Raw genomic sequence first — 16,165 nt, 5'->3', positions numbered from 1 at the left:
TGAAAGTGCTGCAAAGATTGGTGTGTTCACACAAGAACAGGTACAGCCGAGTGTTCTAATCCACTCCATGTACTTCTATAAAGCCGATCAATACACTTGACTATGCAATCTCTGCATGACCTTTCCTTAGATTTACTAGAACTATAGAATAGGAGGAACCATAGCTGAACAATCCATTCAATTTTAAACAAAATTAGCCTTGCACTACATGGCTAATGGTAGATCTAAAGGAGATCACAAAAAAAAAAAAAAAAAAGTGTGGTCCAGAGTCATAAAGCACACCCTATTCTTTGATGCTGTAAGGCAGTGCATGATGGGATATGAACTTTCATTGTATTTTTCTAAAACTTTGAACAGAGGTGAAGATTCAAAGCTGCCAAAGACCAGGCAGGAGAGAAGCACATTGGGAAGGCAGAGGAAGAAAAGACTTCTATTGAAATTCTGGCCACAACTTAAACTTTAATGCACCTCTGCACTGCAAGGGTATTATTCTTGTGCATAGAGTTGGGCTTTAACCTCTTGATGGCCGTCACACGCATATATGCGGCCCCAAGTAAACCATTCATGCCCCGTACACACGGTCGGATTTTCCGACGGAAAATGTGTGATAGGACCTTGTTGTCGGAAATTCCGACCGTGTGTAGGCTCCATCACACATTTTCCAACACAAAGTTTGAGAGCAGGCTATAAAATTTTCCGACAACAAAATCCGTTGTCGGAAATTCCGATCGTGTGTACACAAATCCGGAGCACAAAGTGCCACGCATGCTCAGAATAAATTAAGAGATGAAAACTATTGGCCACTGCCCCGTTTATAGTCTCGACGTACGTGTTTTACGTCGCCGCGTTCAGAATGATCGGATTTTCCGACAACTTTGTGTGACCGTGTGTATGCAAGACAAGTTTGAGCCAACATCCGTCGGAAAAAATCCATGGATTTTGTTGTCGGAATGTCCGAACAAAGTCTGACCGTGTGTACAGGGCATCACTGTGCTGAGAGAACGCTCCCTGGGAGCTCCCAGCATGGTAGCCAGTGGGAATCGGCAAGCTCCTGATGCATACTTAGACCCCTTTCACACTGGCGTTTTTCAGGCACTTTAGTGTTAAAAAAAAGCGCCTGAAATAAGCCTCATCTGCAATCCCAATGTGAAAGCCCGAGCCCTTTCACACTGCCAGCGCCCGAAAAATGCTGCTTAAGACCCCTTTCACACTGGGGCGTTTTTCAGGCCATCAGCGCACCCAGCCCGGTGGCAAAAACACAAAAGCGCTGCAATGAAGCTGCTTGCAGGACTTTTTTTTTTTTTTTTTGACGCCCTGCCAGCACAGCGCCCCAGTGTGAAAGCACTCAGGCTTTCACATTGGGATTGCAGATGAGGCTTCTTCCAGGCACTTTTTTTTAACGCTAAAGCGCCTGAAAAACGCCCCAGTGTGAATGGGGTCTTATAGTCGGGGTTTCCTATCATGCGATTGCCACCAAACAGCAGTCACATGACTCAAATGTCTGCCTCCCAGCTTTTAGAAATCTTAGCGAGCTGGGAGGTGAAAAAGGGGGTTAAAGTGGACCTTCACTTTACTATCAACCCACCTCCACAAATTGGGCAGTGTTCATTTTTATTTACTTTTGGGGGGGGGGTCTCCAAACTATTGCCCTCCAGTTCAGGAACTAAATTCCCATCATGCCTGTGAATGTCAGTTTTACAATGCCTCATGGGACATGTAGTTCCACAACAGCTGGAGGGCTGTAGTTTGGAGATACCCGACCTTAGATTAATGATGTGCATAGTGTTAGTTAGGCCTCCTGGGATATGCACATCACATATCCCTTTAGCTATTCATCCAGAAGTAGGAGCAAGGCTGCCCAAGAAGTACGTCATTGCGAGGCCCCACCAGCAGGCCTTTCGATGAGGTCACAAGTTAGATGGTGACACCTGAGCCAGCGGCGTCTGTTGACAGCCAGATATCAGGACAATGCTGGGTGAGCATCTGAATTGTGCCTAGACCACCACCAGGTAAGCAGTGGGCAGAGCGAGAAAGATACGGAGTGGGTAATACTGAAGGTACTCTTTAAGAGCCATTTAAAAAAAAAAAAAAAAAATTTTAAAAAAGCCTCATCCTGATAATGACAGGTGTCAAAAATGTAAGTTTAAAGCAAGTTGGCCAACTTCAACATTGAAAAGGTCCCCCATTTCATGGAACATGTAGGACACTCAGTCTTGAGAACTTTATATTAAAAGAGTCTTATAAATTAAAAAAAAAAAAAAGTCAATGGAATTCATAGACTGGTGAAGGCCGACTTTGCTAAAGTGTCTCTTGCATTGTAAAATGGGCTAAGAATCCCGTCTAGAACACCCACTTGAATTTGGCTCATGCTGAGGCACTTTTAAAAAAAAATGTACAAGACACTTTCGCAAAGTCTGAGCTAGTTTCTCTCTGATTAAGTCCCCTTTCACACTACCGCGACTTCAAAGTCACACGATTTAGCAGCTGCGATTTCAGGGGATGCCTGTGTAACGCGCATCAAAGTCAGACCAAGGTAGTGCAGGTACTAACTTTGAAGTCGTACTAATACGAATGATTGTCATTGGAAATCATGGGGGGGGGGTTTTACACAAGTCATGTGACTTTGCAGTCCGAAGTTGCAGGACAAGTTGTACAAGTGTGAAAAGGGCCTCACCAGAAAAGTGGCACCGCATCATTTGAATTCCTTCTGGGTTTAATACCATTTTAACCACTTAACCAGCCCCAGAAGATTTGGCTGCTTAATGACCAGGCCATTTTTTGCAATACAGCACTGTCGCTTAACTGACATTTGCACAGTGGTGCGACATTGTACCCAAACATAATTGACATTTTTTCCCCCACCACACAAATAGAGATTTCTTTTGGTGGCATTTGATCACCTCTGCGGTTTTTACTTTTCACGCTATAAAACTAAAAAAGCGACTATTTTGAAAAAAAAAAAAAAAAATTATATATTATGGCAAAGTACAAATATAAATATATATATTTGTACTTTGCCATAATATCTAATTTTTTTTTTTTTTTTAAAAAAGCTAATTTTTTTCCTCAGCTTAGGATTTCTAAAAAAAAAAAAAAAAGTTTAAGAATTATCGGCCTGAACTGAGGGAAAATTGTTTTTTTAAAAATAAAAAACACATTAGATTTTTGTCTTCACATTTACCAAAACCATGTAGTACAAAGGCCTGCCTGATTACATAAAAAATTTAAACTCTGAAGGTTTTAACTCAAATTATATGGTTTTGCTAAATCTGAAGACAAAAATCGGCAGATAATCTATGTGTGTATGGGGCCTTAAGCTGCATTCAGATTCTTCCTTCAGACAGGCTATTTCCAGCCTAGGTCTGCTGTGGTGGTGGGGGGGGGGGGGGGGGGGGGAAGCTTCACATTAAGTTGATCCTACTGTTTTCTGAAGGGCAAGAAATCCCTATAGCACACCTAATAGTAAAATAAAAAAATAAAAAATCCAAAATTTTCTTTTACAACAGACTTTATTAACAAACAGCACAGGCAGACATTTTACTTCTTCTTGGACACACCCACAGTGCGTCCACGACGGCCGGTGGTCTTTGTGTGCTGTCCTCTCACACGCAGACTGCAGAAGAAAAGAATATATTTAAGTTTATTACATGATGTAAATAATTGCATTAACAATGCAAAAGCAGAAACACATTTTGGTACCACAATCGCCTATGTATCGACTTCTAAAACTAAAAAATGATAAACAAAAGAAAACCTGGGAAATAAATTGATTGCTATTGCCAACCACCAGCTGAACATTTTTATTTACCTGACTGTCATGTTAATTCTGAGTTACTGACCAGGAATGTGACTGCAGCAAGTAAAAGCAGATCATCATGTGTCACAGCTGCTATCCTCAAGCTCCCCAGCACCAACCTCACAGAAAACAACCCCTCCGGAGTGGGCAGCATGGGGTTTGTAGCCTGTCACCTCAACTGCCACATATCTTTATTATGAGACATTGAAATAAAATCTAGAAAGATTTAAAATATATATTTGTCTGATCACATGAGCCCATTTTAAAGTGGAGTTGCGCTCTGAAGGTCTGGCTTACAGTGCTGGACCTTCAGAGCCTGTGCCAGAAATGGCGGCTTCCACATGCATGTGTGGGAGTGACATCACCACGATTACAGCCAATCACATATAGCCGACACTCATGAACCCGGCAGAGGTGGGGGAGAACAGGTCAGCCCTCAGCGGTGACTTACAGCACTGGGGGGGGGGGGGCTTTGTTCCAAGGTGAGCATCTCATAATGCTGTGACATGTCCCAGAAAGCTGCAGGGCCAATCAGATGCCATAGCAGGGCTTATGAAGTAAGCAGCTGGCGAAGTCACAAGCAGTCAGCCACCCACACATAGTATGCTGGTGGCTGAAGCCTGGTGAAGAAGCCAGCTGGGTGAGGACAGGATGTAGCTGCTGACTTAATTTCTCAAAATATGGCTGAAGCACCTCTACTAACTTATTCATCCAGTGAAAGCATGGAGACATGGATGTTGAAATCTAAAAACAGCAGACTTGTTACAGATTTAATTGGGGCAAAATTGGGAACGGGTACATAAAGCCAACTTCACTTTTGGGTGGAGTTCCACTTTAACCAGTAACAAATGTTTAAAGCTGAACTTCAGTAAGTTTTTGGGATTCAGTACCAATTAACCAAGTATTCCGTGTCCTGTCAGATGCTACACAGCGGTGTTTCTTCTGGTGCAACAGGGATAAGAAGCAGCAGTTGCAATAGTAAGGATCCTGTGCACCCTCCCTTTCCCCGTCTCGTCCATTCAGAAGTCTCCTTGCATTTTCACAGACTACTACAAGGCCTTCTGAACGGATGATGGGATATCCTGTTTTTTTTCATGTCCTTCAATCCACCCAAATCTGCCCCTCATAAGCACAGCAGGGGCAGATAATTGGGAGAGAAGAGGATTCTGTAGCACCACAGCGTAACCACCGTCTACAGCATGACACTGGTTTAAAAAATGGTGCAGGGGGAGACCCCGTTTACCTGCCTTCTATTCACGCACCTGGTAATTTGGGAACAAGGATGGTATTGAATGGACAAGGTGAGATAAATACAAAGGGCGGACAGGATCGTTCACTTTTCATCCCTGCAACACCAGCAGATCGCTGCCGTGTGGTATTCAGCTTCAACGAAGGGAAGATTTGTACAGTAACCCAGCATGACATAGGATACCCTTTATTAGAGGTATAATATTTCACTGGTGCTGTATCCAAACATATATTTTGAGAGTTCAGCTTAAAGCAGGTCTGAGAACCCAAACAACCAGATAAACTGAAAGACAATGTCCCAGGTGACTGGTGCTCTTTAATATCCACAAGCTATTAATGAACATGTTTGTTTACAAGACTCAACACCAAAATTGCTACACAGGGACACAAGCTTTGGAGAAAAAAAAAAAAAAAAAAAAAAAAAAAGGGGGGGACCACCCCAAATCAGTCACTTACCCCCAGAAGTGACGCAGGCCTCTGTGTGCCTTGATTTTCTTCAGCCTCTCCAAATCTTCACGGAGTTTGTTATCCAGACCGTTGGCCAGGACCTGAAAAGCAACAAAAGACCTTTAATATAGGACACAGAGTAATCATAGCAAATGGAGGACCTTATATTGCTGAATCTCATGTTTACATTACATGCCAAGACCCCTTTCACACTGGGGTGCTTTGCAGGCGCTATAACACTAAAAATAGCACCTGCAAAGCGCCCTGAAATCCACTGCTATAGCTCCTGTGAAAACACTGAGGGCTTTCACACTGGAGCAGTGCGCTGGCAGGACGAGGGGGGTGCTAGGGGGTAAAAGCGTCCCACTAGCGGCCGAATAGCTCTGCCAAATTGACTGTAAAGTGCCGCTGAAATAACTGGACCATGTGGCAGCCTTGCAAATTTGTTCCAGTGAGGCTCCAGCCCTTACAGCCCAAGACGCAGACAAGGCTCTTGTTGAGTACGCAGTGACAAAAAGCGGGGGAACTTTCCTAATTTTGTAAGTTTCAGAAATGGCTTGCTTTATCCATCTAGCCAATGTGGCTTTAGATGCACTCTCCCTTGTGTGCTCCCGAAAAGAGGACAAACAAGTCGTCTTTTTCTAAAGGTCTTGGTGACCTCAAGGTAGACAAGAATTCTTCTCACATCTAAAAAAAACAAATTCTTTTGTCGCTCTTTGGCGAATTACAAAAGGTTGGCAGTACAATGTCCTGGGATCTGTGGAACGTACTGGCCACTTTTGAAAACTGACATAGGATTTTTGCCTAAAAACCCAATCCTCAAAAATTGTGAGGAAAGGCTCCCTCACTAATAGGGTCTGTAAATCACCCTGCGAGCTGAGGTAATTGCCACAAGAAAAATTACTTTTAAAAAGGGTAAGTAACTTAACTGAAATATCCTCTAGGGCAGGGATATGCAATTAGCGGACCTCCAGCTGTTGCAGAACTACAAGTCCTATGAGACATAGCAAGACTTCAACAGCCACAAGCATGACACTTGTAGTTTTGCAACAGCTGCAGGTCCACCAATTGCATATCCCTGCTCTAGGGGCTCAAAAGGAAATTCTACCAACGTTTGAAGCACCAGGGACAGATCCCAGGTTAGACAACTTCTAACCACTACTGGCCTGGACCTAGAAATTGGATTTGGAAAAAAAAAAAAAAAAAAAAAAAAAAAAAAAAAAAAAAAAAACAAAACCTAGCTATAGTGGGATTTTCCAGGAGAGAAAAATTGAGAAAAACACTAATAGCTACTGCCTATACCTTTAAAAGTACCAACTTAAAAGACCTTTGTTGACACCCTCTTGAAAAAATTCAAAAAACTGAAGAAAGGAACATCATGAGTTAATCTTTGATTTTCAGATAACCATGAGTTAAAATTTCTTCCAAACCTTGGAATATATGGCTCTAGTGACTGTTTCTGCAATTTACCAGGGTCTTGACTATTTTGTCAGAGAACCCCTGGGCGCTTAGCATCTTTTCTTCAGATACCAGGCAGTCAAGCTTAAAAAGGAAACCTGTGGGTGCGACCCTGTGACAAAAAAAAAAAAAAAAAAAAGTCTCTCTTCGGAAGACTCAGTGGAGGCTCCGAGACCAGAGTCTGTAGCAGGGAAAACCATGACCTCTTGGGCCAGAAAGGGGCAATTAGGATAAATCCGTTTCCTCTAGAATTTCCAGAGGACTTCCGGAAGAAGCCTGATCAGCAGGGAAGGCATAACAGAGGCCGATTGGCCATGGATTCACCAGAGCATCAATCCCCCAATGATCGATCCGCTGGGTTCAGAGAAAAGAACCAGTCTTGCGATTGTTCTGATTTGTGAACAGGTCCGCTTTGGGACATCCCCATCCGTCAGTGAGACCCGCAAAGACTTCGGGATGAAGGGACCAATTGTCTTGATCTACCCGGTAGCAGTTGAGATAACCTGCCAGACAGTTTTGTGCCCCCTTCAGGTGCACTGCTGTAATTGAGGCTAGATTTCCTTCTGCCCATGATAAAATCTCCTGGGGTATAGATTGAAGTATCTGACTCCTCGTACCTCCCTGTTTGTGATATAGTGATAATGTCGGATAGAATCTGGAGATTGTGACCCCTGATTTCCATCTGAAATGCCTGCAAGGCTCTGATTCAATGAAGCTCTTGCTTCCCTTGAGGACCATTCTCCATGTGCCACTGTGTTGCTGAGGTGGGCTCCCCATCCCCAGAAACTTGCATCCGTTGTGATCCTCTGGGATATAGGAATGGACAGTGGTAGACCTCGTTAGGTGCAGGTTTGTCCTCCAGCACAAGCTTCTTTTTACCCTGGAGGGCAACAAGACCCTTGATTCCAGGGAACTTGCATCTCAGTCTTAGTTCCTTAATAGAAATGGCTGTAATTGGCGTTTATGAAATCTTGCCCATCGCACCTCGGGAAAGCACAAGGTCATCAGACCCACTGCTCTTGAAACCTCTCAGCAAGACCGACTGATCTGTAAGGCCGACATTGTTTGCATTGTTGAGATGTTCTCCTGCGGGAGAAAAATTTTGGTCTACTGAGCAAAATTCGTACCCCAGATATGTCACTTTCTGGGCTGGAATTAAGGAAGACTTCCCTTTAATAACCAGTCTAGAGAGATTGAAGGAAGTCTTGTACAGTCTGGAGATACACTAATAAACTTTTGGTATGACTGTCACCACTAGGAGGTCATCCAGGTAAGGGATAATAGTTATCGCCTTTAACCATAACTGAGCCAACACCTCCCTTAACACTTTTATAAAAATGCATGGGGCTGAGGACAGACCGAAGGGAAGGGCTTGAAACTGAAAGTGCCAAAATCTCCGTTCCCATCTTGACTGCTAGTCTCAAAAATCTTTGGAAGGCTGGATGGATAGGGATGTGCAGGTAGGCATCCCTCAAATCCAAAAGTGGCCATGAAGCAGTTTGGGCAAAGCAGATTTTTGACCGGAGGTTCAGGATAAGCCAATATTTTCCTGATGGCTTTCTGATGACAAATATATGGGAATAAAATGCCTTGCCCTGATCCGACCAGGTAACAGGGATTAGGACCTTTTGATCTAACAAGTCTCCAATTTGGAGACCAAGGGCCCTCGCCTTTTCCTGATCTTGGGGAGGGAAGGTGACCAATAATCACTTCAGTGGCTGGCAAGCAAATTCCAGCCTGTACCCATTGGTCACTAGGTCCAGGATGAATGGACTTGAGGCGACTGCTGCCCACTGTGGGAGAAAATCCCTTAACCTTCCTCCCACTGGGAGACACAAGTCACTGTGGCTTGGCAGGTTGTTGAGGGTTAAACTTGATGCCCCCTCTACCTCTGCCCTGTCCAATGTTTTTTGGGCCTACTGTCCCTTTCTCTAGGACCTTGTTGCCTACTCTGGCCGCAAAAAAAAAAAAAAAAAATTCTGGCTGTTGGCTTTTTCTTATTCTCTGGAAAGGCCTTTTTTCTATCTGCCGTACATTCCAGCGCCATCTTGCAGACCTGGGCCAAAAAGATGACTGCCAAAAAGGGAAGACCACATAGGCGTAACTTTGAACCGGGGTTGCCTGACCTGGTTTTAAGCCATAGGCTTCTTCTGGCCAAATTCACTAAGGCTGAGGTCCTAGAGGTCATTCTTACAGACTCTGGAAGAATCAGCCAAAAACCCCACTGCACGAAAGAGGGAAAGATTTCAGAATCTGCTCTCTAGAGGTACCTGCCAACAAATGTGTTTGTATCTGTGTCAACCAAACTTCTAAACTTCTGGCTACACAAGTGGAGGCCACAGCTGGCTTAAGATTGCCAATGGCTGAATCCCAGGCTCTGTGAAGGATATCCCCCTCTTTTATCCATCGGATATTTAAGCTTGCCCATATCTTCAAATGCTAGGTCCGAGTTTTTTTTATACAAGAGTTGCGTCCAACTTGGGTATTTTGTTCCATGGCTGCGCTGTGTCCTCTTCACATGAAAACCTTTTTAGGTTACCAGAAAAGAAAGGTTTTTTCTGGATTTTCCCACTCCAGCTTGATAGTATCAAGAAGGGAACTTTGCACGGGAAAAACGCAGACTTCTTATGCAAACCTTTGTACATAAGGTCATGCTTAGACAATTGTACCTCCTCTTCCATCTCAAGTGTCGAATAGATAGACTTTAATAAGTCATCTATGTCATCCAATAACTTACACCCCGAGCCCCTTGCAGATTCTCTATCCCTGGGCCCTGTATCTGACCCTTCCAGAGAACGGGTAGATCTGGCTTCAGCCTCCGAGTCTTCTCTCCGCACTGTGGAGCGCTACCGACTGAAGTCCTAATTGAAGACAGACTCTCTGCAGGGACCTGAATCTTGTCAATTAGAGAGTCTTAAATGCGCTAAACGTAAACTCATCTCGAACAGAAGTCGGTAGTCTAACAAGAGACTATCGGGTCATCCTTAACTAGGCCTTCTATACAGGTGCGGCAAACCGCTTTGCTCCATGAGGAGCGTAATTTGCTTCCGCAAATTGCACATTTCCCTTTTGGTGGCTGTGCTTAGGCCTTGTCCTGCAAGAAAAAACAAATGACCCATAATGCAACTTAAGCCACCCATCACTCCGTAGCACCTCGTGCAGGAGGGAGGGAAATGTGTGCACTTCAAACTTGGCAAAAAAAAAAAAAAAAAAAAAAAAAAGAGTTCTCTACCTACCGCAGATTACTTCAAATATCTACAAATAAACCACTGTCTGCTTCACAACCATGTACCAGAAAAAGTATAGCTGCACCCAACAATAAACGTATCCATCAACAGTATCACCCTCTTTTACAACATGTTACAGAGCAACACATCCTTTAGTACACCATGTCCTCTGACATATAGGAATGGTATTTAGACTGCTCTTTTAGGGACTTTCAGTGGCAAGCAGCTCTAGCATCCACCCACAGAGTACCTCACTCTTCTATCCTATGGGAACTCATCCTTAGATAGATCACCCCTTCTCAAATTCACACATATGATACAACCACTCCACCCTCCTGTTGGAGGGAATGTGGATGTCCAGGGACCATATATTACATATTTTGGGAGTGCACCAAGATTAAAACTTTTGAAGATAGCTCATCTACTATCTGAGGTTAACGGCATCCCAACATCCCGGAACTTGCATTCGTTAAAGCGGACCTTCAGTGATTATTCTCATCCATTTAATCGTCTGCCGTTTTGACTTTGGATAGTAAAACTTTTTTTTCCTGCCAGTAAATACCTTATACAGCCCACTTCCTGTTTGTCTGGTCATTAGACTAGGCTTATGACATCCACAGCTCTGGAGTTTGCCAGGAAGGGGGTGGGCGTCACAGGATAAGGCATAAGAGGGCCAATGAGATCTGGAGGTGTGCCTGTGTAAATCCAGGAAGTGAACAGGCAGCAGCTTCAGCTACCCACAGTTAAAATGGTTGCAGACTTAGTGGAGGGAGATTTCCGCAGCATATTTAACAACTACAGAAAAATATATATTTTTTGCAAAGTGGTTGAAGGGAAGCTTCAGAACTTGTTTTTATTACAAATTATGTGAGCAGACTGCAGTTCCTCTTTACATAGGCATTGATACCATACCTCAACATCTCCACTGCATAACCACCCAAATTCTCCAAGCAGCGAGATCTATTGTAAGACACTGGAAATCCACTGACCAACTAACCAAGAACGAGGCAAGCAAACTAGTGCACACCCACGGCATATATGAACGCGTGTTTGCTGAGTGGAGGTAGTCTATCCGCCAACAAAAACTGGTCACACTGGCTTAGTCAACGATCTACCCATACTATTACTTAAAGTTCTTTTCTCAGGTTCATCTCATCTTTACTGTCCCTTTTAAACCTCAGGGATATCCTGTACCAGGCGTATATGTGTGTTGATTGTACACATATTCCCGTTTCTTTGATTTGTCTTTCGCAAGTGCAATCGTTGTTTGCAACAAATACTTTGTGCCTTCTATGGCTATTTTTTGTACTATGAAAATCCTCAAAACAAAAACTACTGAATAAAAATAAAATCAGAAATAAATTGGTGACTAAATTCTTCTAAGGGTTCATTTACACTTGCTTCGACTTCATACAAAGCACCCGATCACTCCAACATGCTTTTTTTCAAGTTTTAACCACTTGCAGACCGCCCCAAGTACATTTACTGCAACAGGGCGGCCCGGGTGTGCAAAATCACGTACATGCGATTCTGGGGGCGTTAGCAGGCCACTCCCGCTGTGATTGGACACAGCGGGAGCCAATCAGCGGGTCCTGCGGCCACCGCAACCCGGAGCAGTAAACAAAGCACACCGCTGATCTGTCAGGAAGGAAAAGTGAGAGATTGCGATTCAGCTTAACTGAACCACAATCTTTCTCCAGTAAATCCACTACCCCACACAGTTAGAAACACCTCCCAGGGAAGACCTTTAAACCCCTAGCGTTAACCCCTTTCCCTGCCATTTATACAGGGATCATTGCATTTTTAGCACTGATCATTGTATTTGTGTCACTGGCCCCAAAAAGTGTAACTTCGGGTCAGATTTGTCCACCGCAAAAAAGCGCAGATCACCGCTATTCCTAAAAAAAAAAAAGTCCCTAAAGCTATCCCAAAGTTTGTAGACATTAACTTTTGCACAAACCAATATACCCTTATTGGGTTTTACCAAAAATATGTAGCAGAATACATATTGGCCCAAGTTGAAGAAATTAGTTTACATTTGATAGGCATAGCAGAAAATTTTTCCAAAATGGTGGGTCATTTTAGTCCGCTGTGTGTGGCACCACACACAGCGTGTCCAATCCCATATTTTGAAGAAAGCGTAAACAAGCCCCAACACAGCCAACATTCAAACACTTCTTTGTGTTTAATGTACACTTCAGTCTTACCTGGCTGTATTTGCCATCCTTGATGTCTTTCTGTCTGTTCAGGAACCAATCTGGGATTTTGTACTGACGAGGATTCTGCATAATGGTGACCACACGCTCAACCTGTGAACAGATTCAGTGACAATTATAATACAGCCGTGACAGGACCCCCCCCCCCCCACACCACACACACACAGTGCTACATCACACCCTGGAGACCCACCTCATCCTCAGTCAGCTCTCCTGCTCGCTTTGACAGGTCAATATCAGCCTTGCGCAGGACTACATGAGCGTAACGCCTTCCAACACCCTGTAACAAAACAACAAGAATTTTACAGTTTTGCCACAAAAACTTTTCAAATTTTCAGGACATTTCACTATTCTTTATTCTGCTAAAACTGTCCGTATTGGAGAGATTTTCCATCACTTCATGCTGTCAGGAAGTGTATCTTTCTTGCTGACTAAAAAAAATCCTGAGAAGCTCCAACCCTTCCATATGAGAGAGAATGAAATATTCTGGAAGTGGGTTGGGTCATCAAGCTGCAGAATCAACAACATGGTAATCAAATATAAAGCTCACCTTAATGGCTGTGATGGCAAAGGCGATCTTCCTGCGCCCATCAATGTTCGTGTTCAAGACACGCAGAATGTGCTGAAACTTCTCCGGGATTACTAGAGACTGCGGAGGAAAGGAGAACCACCACAAAGTTAATAGCAATCAAGAACATTGAAGTCTGACAAATGCATGACCTGTCACTGATACCTTATGGGGGGCTAATCAGACACCAGATACAACTGCCCAGCAGTGGTGTGACCCCCACACCAGCCACAGCCAAGAGGAAGGTTGTTGATCAAACCAGCTGTGCTTCATCCAATAGCTTCAAATACCAAATACATGGAGAGGATCATCAAAACTTGAGCAGCTGCTCTTGGCAACCAACCAGATTCATTTTCAAAGCTGAATTGAATTGGAGCAGTTGTACATAGCAACCAACTTATTTCAGCTTGTTCAGTTAAAGAAGCAGTAAACTTCCTGTATTGACTTTTATCTATTGGTAAGTCTATAATAAGGCTTAGCTATAAGTAGTGTAAATATCTCCTAAACGTGCCCTGTTCAGAAGATATTTACATTACATTCAGCCAGTGACATGACTGGCGCATGCGCTCTGAAGGAATGTCCATCCATGCCATTCCTCCAGAGCCCTGTGCCATGAACGGTGGCTCCAGCCAGTCAGAGCCGGAGCCTGCGAACCCAGAAAGGTGAAGATGGAAGTGGCTGCAGCCCTGACATCATGGCACTGGAACAGCTTTGTTTCAAGGCAAGTTTCACATAATGTGCTTAAGATTCATACTAGCACATTATGACTACCTTGCAGGAAAAAAAAACCCCTCCAGCGGTACACAACTGCTTTAATAATGAAAGAAGCCGATTGGTTGATCAACTCCCCTCACTGTACCCTCCACTCTATGTGTGGTTTCCTATCCTTAAAGGAGAAGTACAACCAAAGCTCGTTTGGCTGAACTTCTTTGGATCACAAGATTGCAGTTCGTTTTGAACTCCTGTGACCCGTTTTCAGCAGTGGGCTGAAGTCCGCCCTCTGCGATGTCAGACGTCAGTCCAGGCTCCACTTCATCGGGATCCACCAGATCCCTGGACCGACGCCTGGCCGCTCCACCCCCTTCACAGCCCAGAGCTCCAGTGTGACAAGGGGGCAGAGCAAAGAACCGGTGACTGACAGTCAGCAGCTCTCCACTCACAGAGCTGTGCGAAACCAAGTGATCGGCACCATTTGGCGGTAGTACAGGTACGGAGGGGTGCAATGTAGTAGCAGCAGTGTGGGGCGGTAGTACAGGAACGGAAGAGTGAAATGTAGTAGCAGCGTGGGGTGGTAGCACAGGCACAGAGGGGTGCAATCTAGCAGCAGGTTGGGGTGGTGGTACAGAGGGGTGCAATGTAGTAGCAACACAGGTACAGAGGGGTGCAATGTAGTAGTAGCTTGGGGTGGTGGTACGGAGGGGTGCAATGTAGTAGCAGCGTGGGGTGGTAACACAGGTATGGAGGGGTGCAATGTAGTAGCACAGGTATAGAGGCGTAACACGTACGGAGGGGTGCAATGTAGTAGCATGGGGTGGTAATACAGGTACGGAAGGGTGCAGCGTAGTAGCAGCGTGGGGTGGTAGTACAGGAACGGAAGGGTGCAATGTAGTAGCAGCATGGGGTGGTACAGAGGGGTGCAATGTAGTAGCAACACAGGTACAGAGGGGTGCAATGTAGTAGTAGCTTGGGGTGGTGGTACGGAGGGGTGCAATGTAGTAGCAGCGTGGGGTGGTAGCACAGGTATGGAGGGGTGCAATGTGGTAGCACAGGTATGGAGGGGTGCAATGTAGTAGCAGCGTGAGGTGGTAGCACAGGTATGGAGGGGAGCAATGTAGTAGCAGCGTGGGGTGGTAACACAGGTATGGAGGGGTGCAATGTAGTAGCACAGGTATAGAGGCGTAACACAGGTACGGAGGGGTGCAATGTAGTAGAAGCATGGGGTGGTACAGAGGGGTGCAATGTAGTAGCAACACAGGTACAGAGGGGTGCAATGTAGTAGTAGTTTGGGGTGGTGGTACGGAGAGGTGCAATGTAGTAGCAGCGTGGGGTGGTAGCACAGGTATGGAGGGGTGCAATGTAGTAGTAGCACAGGTATGGAGGCGTAACACGTACGGAGGGGTGCAATGTAGTAGCAGCATGGGGTGGTAATACAGGTACGGAAGGGTGCAATGTAGTAGCAGCATGCGGTGGTACAGAGGGGTGCAATGTAGTAGCAACACAGGTACAGAGGGGTGCAATGTAGTAGCAGCGTGGGGTGGTAGCACAGGTATGGAGGGGTGCAATGCAGTAGCAGCGTGGGGTGGTAACACAGGTATGGAGGGGTGCAATGTAGTAGCAGCGTGGGGTGGTAACACAGGTATGGAGGGGAGCAATGTAGTAGCAGCGTGGGGTGGTAACAGGTATGGAGGGGTGCAATGTAGTAGCAGTGTGGGGTGGTAGCACAGGTATGGAGGGGTGCAATGTAGTAGCACAGGTATAGAGGCGTAACACAGGTACGGAGGGGTGCAATGTAGTAGCAGCATGGGGTGGTAATACAGGTACGGAAGGGTGCAGCGTAGTAGCAGTGTGGGGTGGTAGGCCAGGAACGGAGGGGGTGCAATGTAGTAGCAGCTTGGGGTGATGGTACATAGGGGGTGCAACGTAGTAGCAGCATGGGGTGGTAGTACAATGTAGTAGCACAGGTACGGAAGGGTGCAATGTAGTAGCACCATGGGGACAGTTGAGTGGTCAGCACACATTAGAATAGTTTGTTGTGATAATACAGATATCAGCACATATACTGTGGCGTTGTACAGCAGGCCACCCCCCCACACTGATAGGATTGTCCTGGAAAGGGACACAGAGGAGGATTGTGGGAGATCCTAGTATGGACAGTCTGTGGATTCCGTACACACAGTGAGGCTCAGTCCCGGCCTGTACGGAATGTATAGAACCCCCTCAGATCACTCCTAGGACCCTTCACCCCCCATACACCTCTCCCAGCCACAGCAACTCCCCCGATATCCCTCCAGACCGTCTGATCAGGACCCCCCGAACACACAAACACCCCCATGGCGCTCCGCACACTGTCCCCGAGCTCGGATGGCGGCGGATAGCCGGCTCCCCCCTTCCATTTCCCGCAATCTCACTCACCATGGCGGCAGCTGCAGGGAAAGAGAGAGGAAAAGGAAGTGACGTCAGCCACCTTTATTCCGAGCCGCCCCCT

At 45.4% G+C, this 16,165-nt stretch overlaps 1 protein-coding gene across 1 annotated transcript; it reads right to left on the bottom strand.

Annotated features, from left to right (window-relative positions):
• Positions 1 to 3,490: 3,490 nt before the first annotated feature.
• Positions 3,491 to 16,153, bottom strand: RPS18 (ribosomal protein S18). Its single transcript, XM_073598201.1, has 6 exons — positions 16,093 to 16,153; positions 12,943 to 13,041; positions 12,586 to 12,672; positions 12,384 to 12,485; positions 5,501 to 5,592; positions 3,491 to 3,613 (listed from the first exon to the last, which is right to left on the bottom strand). The coding sequence occupies exons 1-6, from the start codon at positions 16,093 to 16,095 to the stop codon at positions 3,538 to 3,540; spliced, it is 459 nt and encodes a 152-aa protein (XP_073454302.1). The 5' UTR covers positions 16,096 to 16,153; the 3' UTR covers positions 3,491 to 3,537.
• Between the last annotated feature and the right edge of the window lie 12 nt (positions 16,154 to 16,165).

The sequence above is a fragment of the Aquarana catesbeiana genome, linkage group LG09 (genome assembly GCF_042186555.1).
Source record: "Aquarana catesbeiana isolate 2022-GZ linkage group LG09, ASM4218655v1, whole genome shotgun sequence".
Classification (NCBI taxonomy): Eukaryota; Metazoa; Chordata; class Amphibia; order Anura; family Ranidae; genus Aquarana; species Aquarana catesbeiana.
This window is presented reverse-complemented; position numbering and strand designations above follow the sequence as displayed.

Excerpts from the sequence above, each read along its gene's own strand:
- RPS18 (XM_073598201.1), bottom strand. Across the intron at positions 12,673-12,942 it reads TTGCCATCACAGCCATTAAG|GGTGTTGGAAGGCGTTACGC; the intron begins GTGAGCTTTATA and ends GTTTTGTTACAG. Across the intron at positions 5,593-12,383 it reads AGGATGGCAAATACAGCCAG|GTCCTGGCCAACGGTCTGGA; the intron begins GTAAGACTGAAG and ends GTTGCTTTTCAG.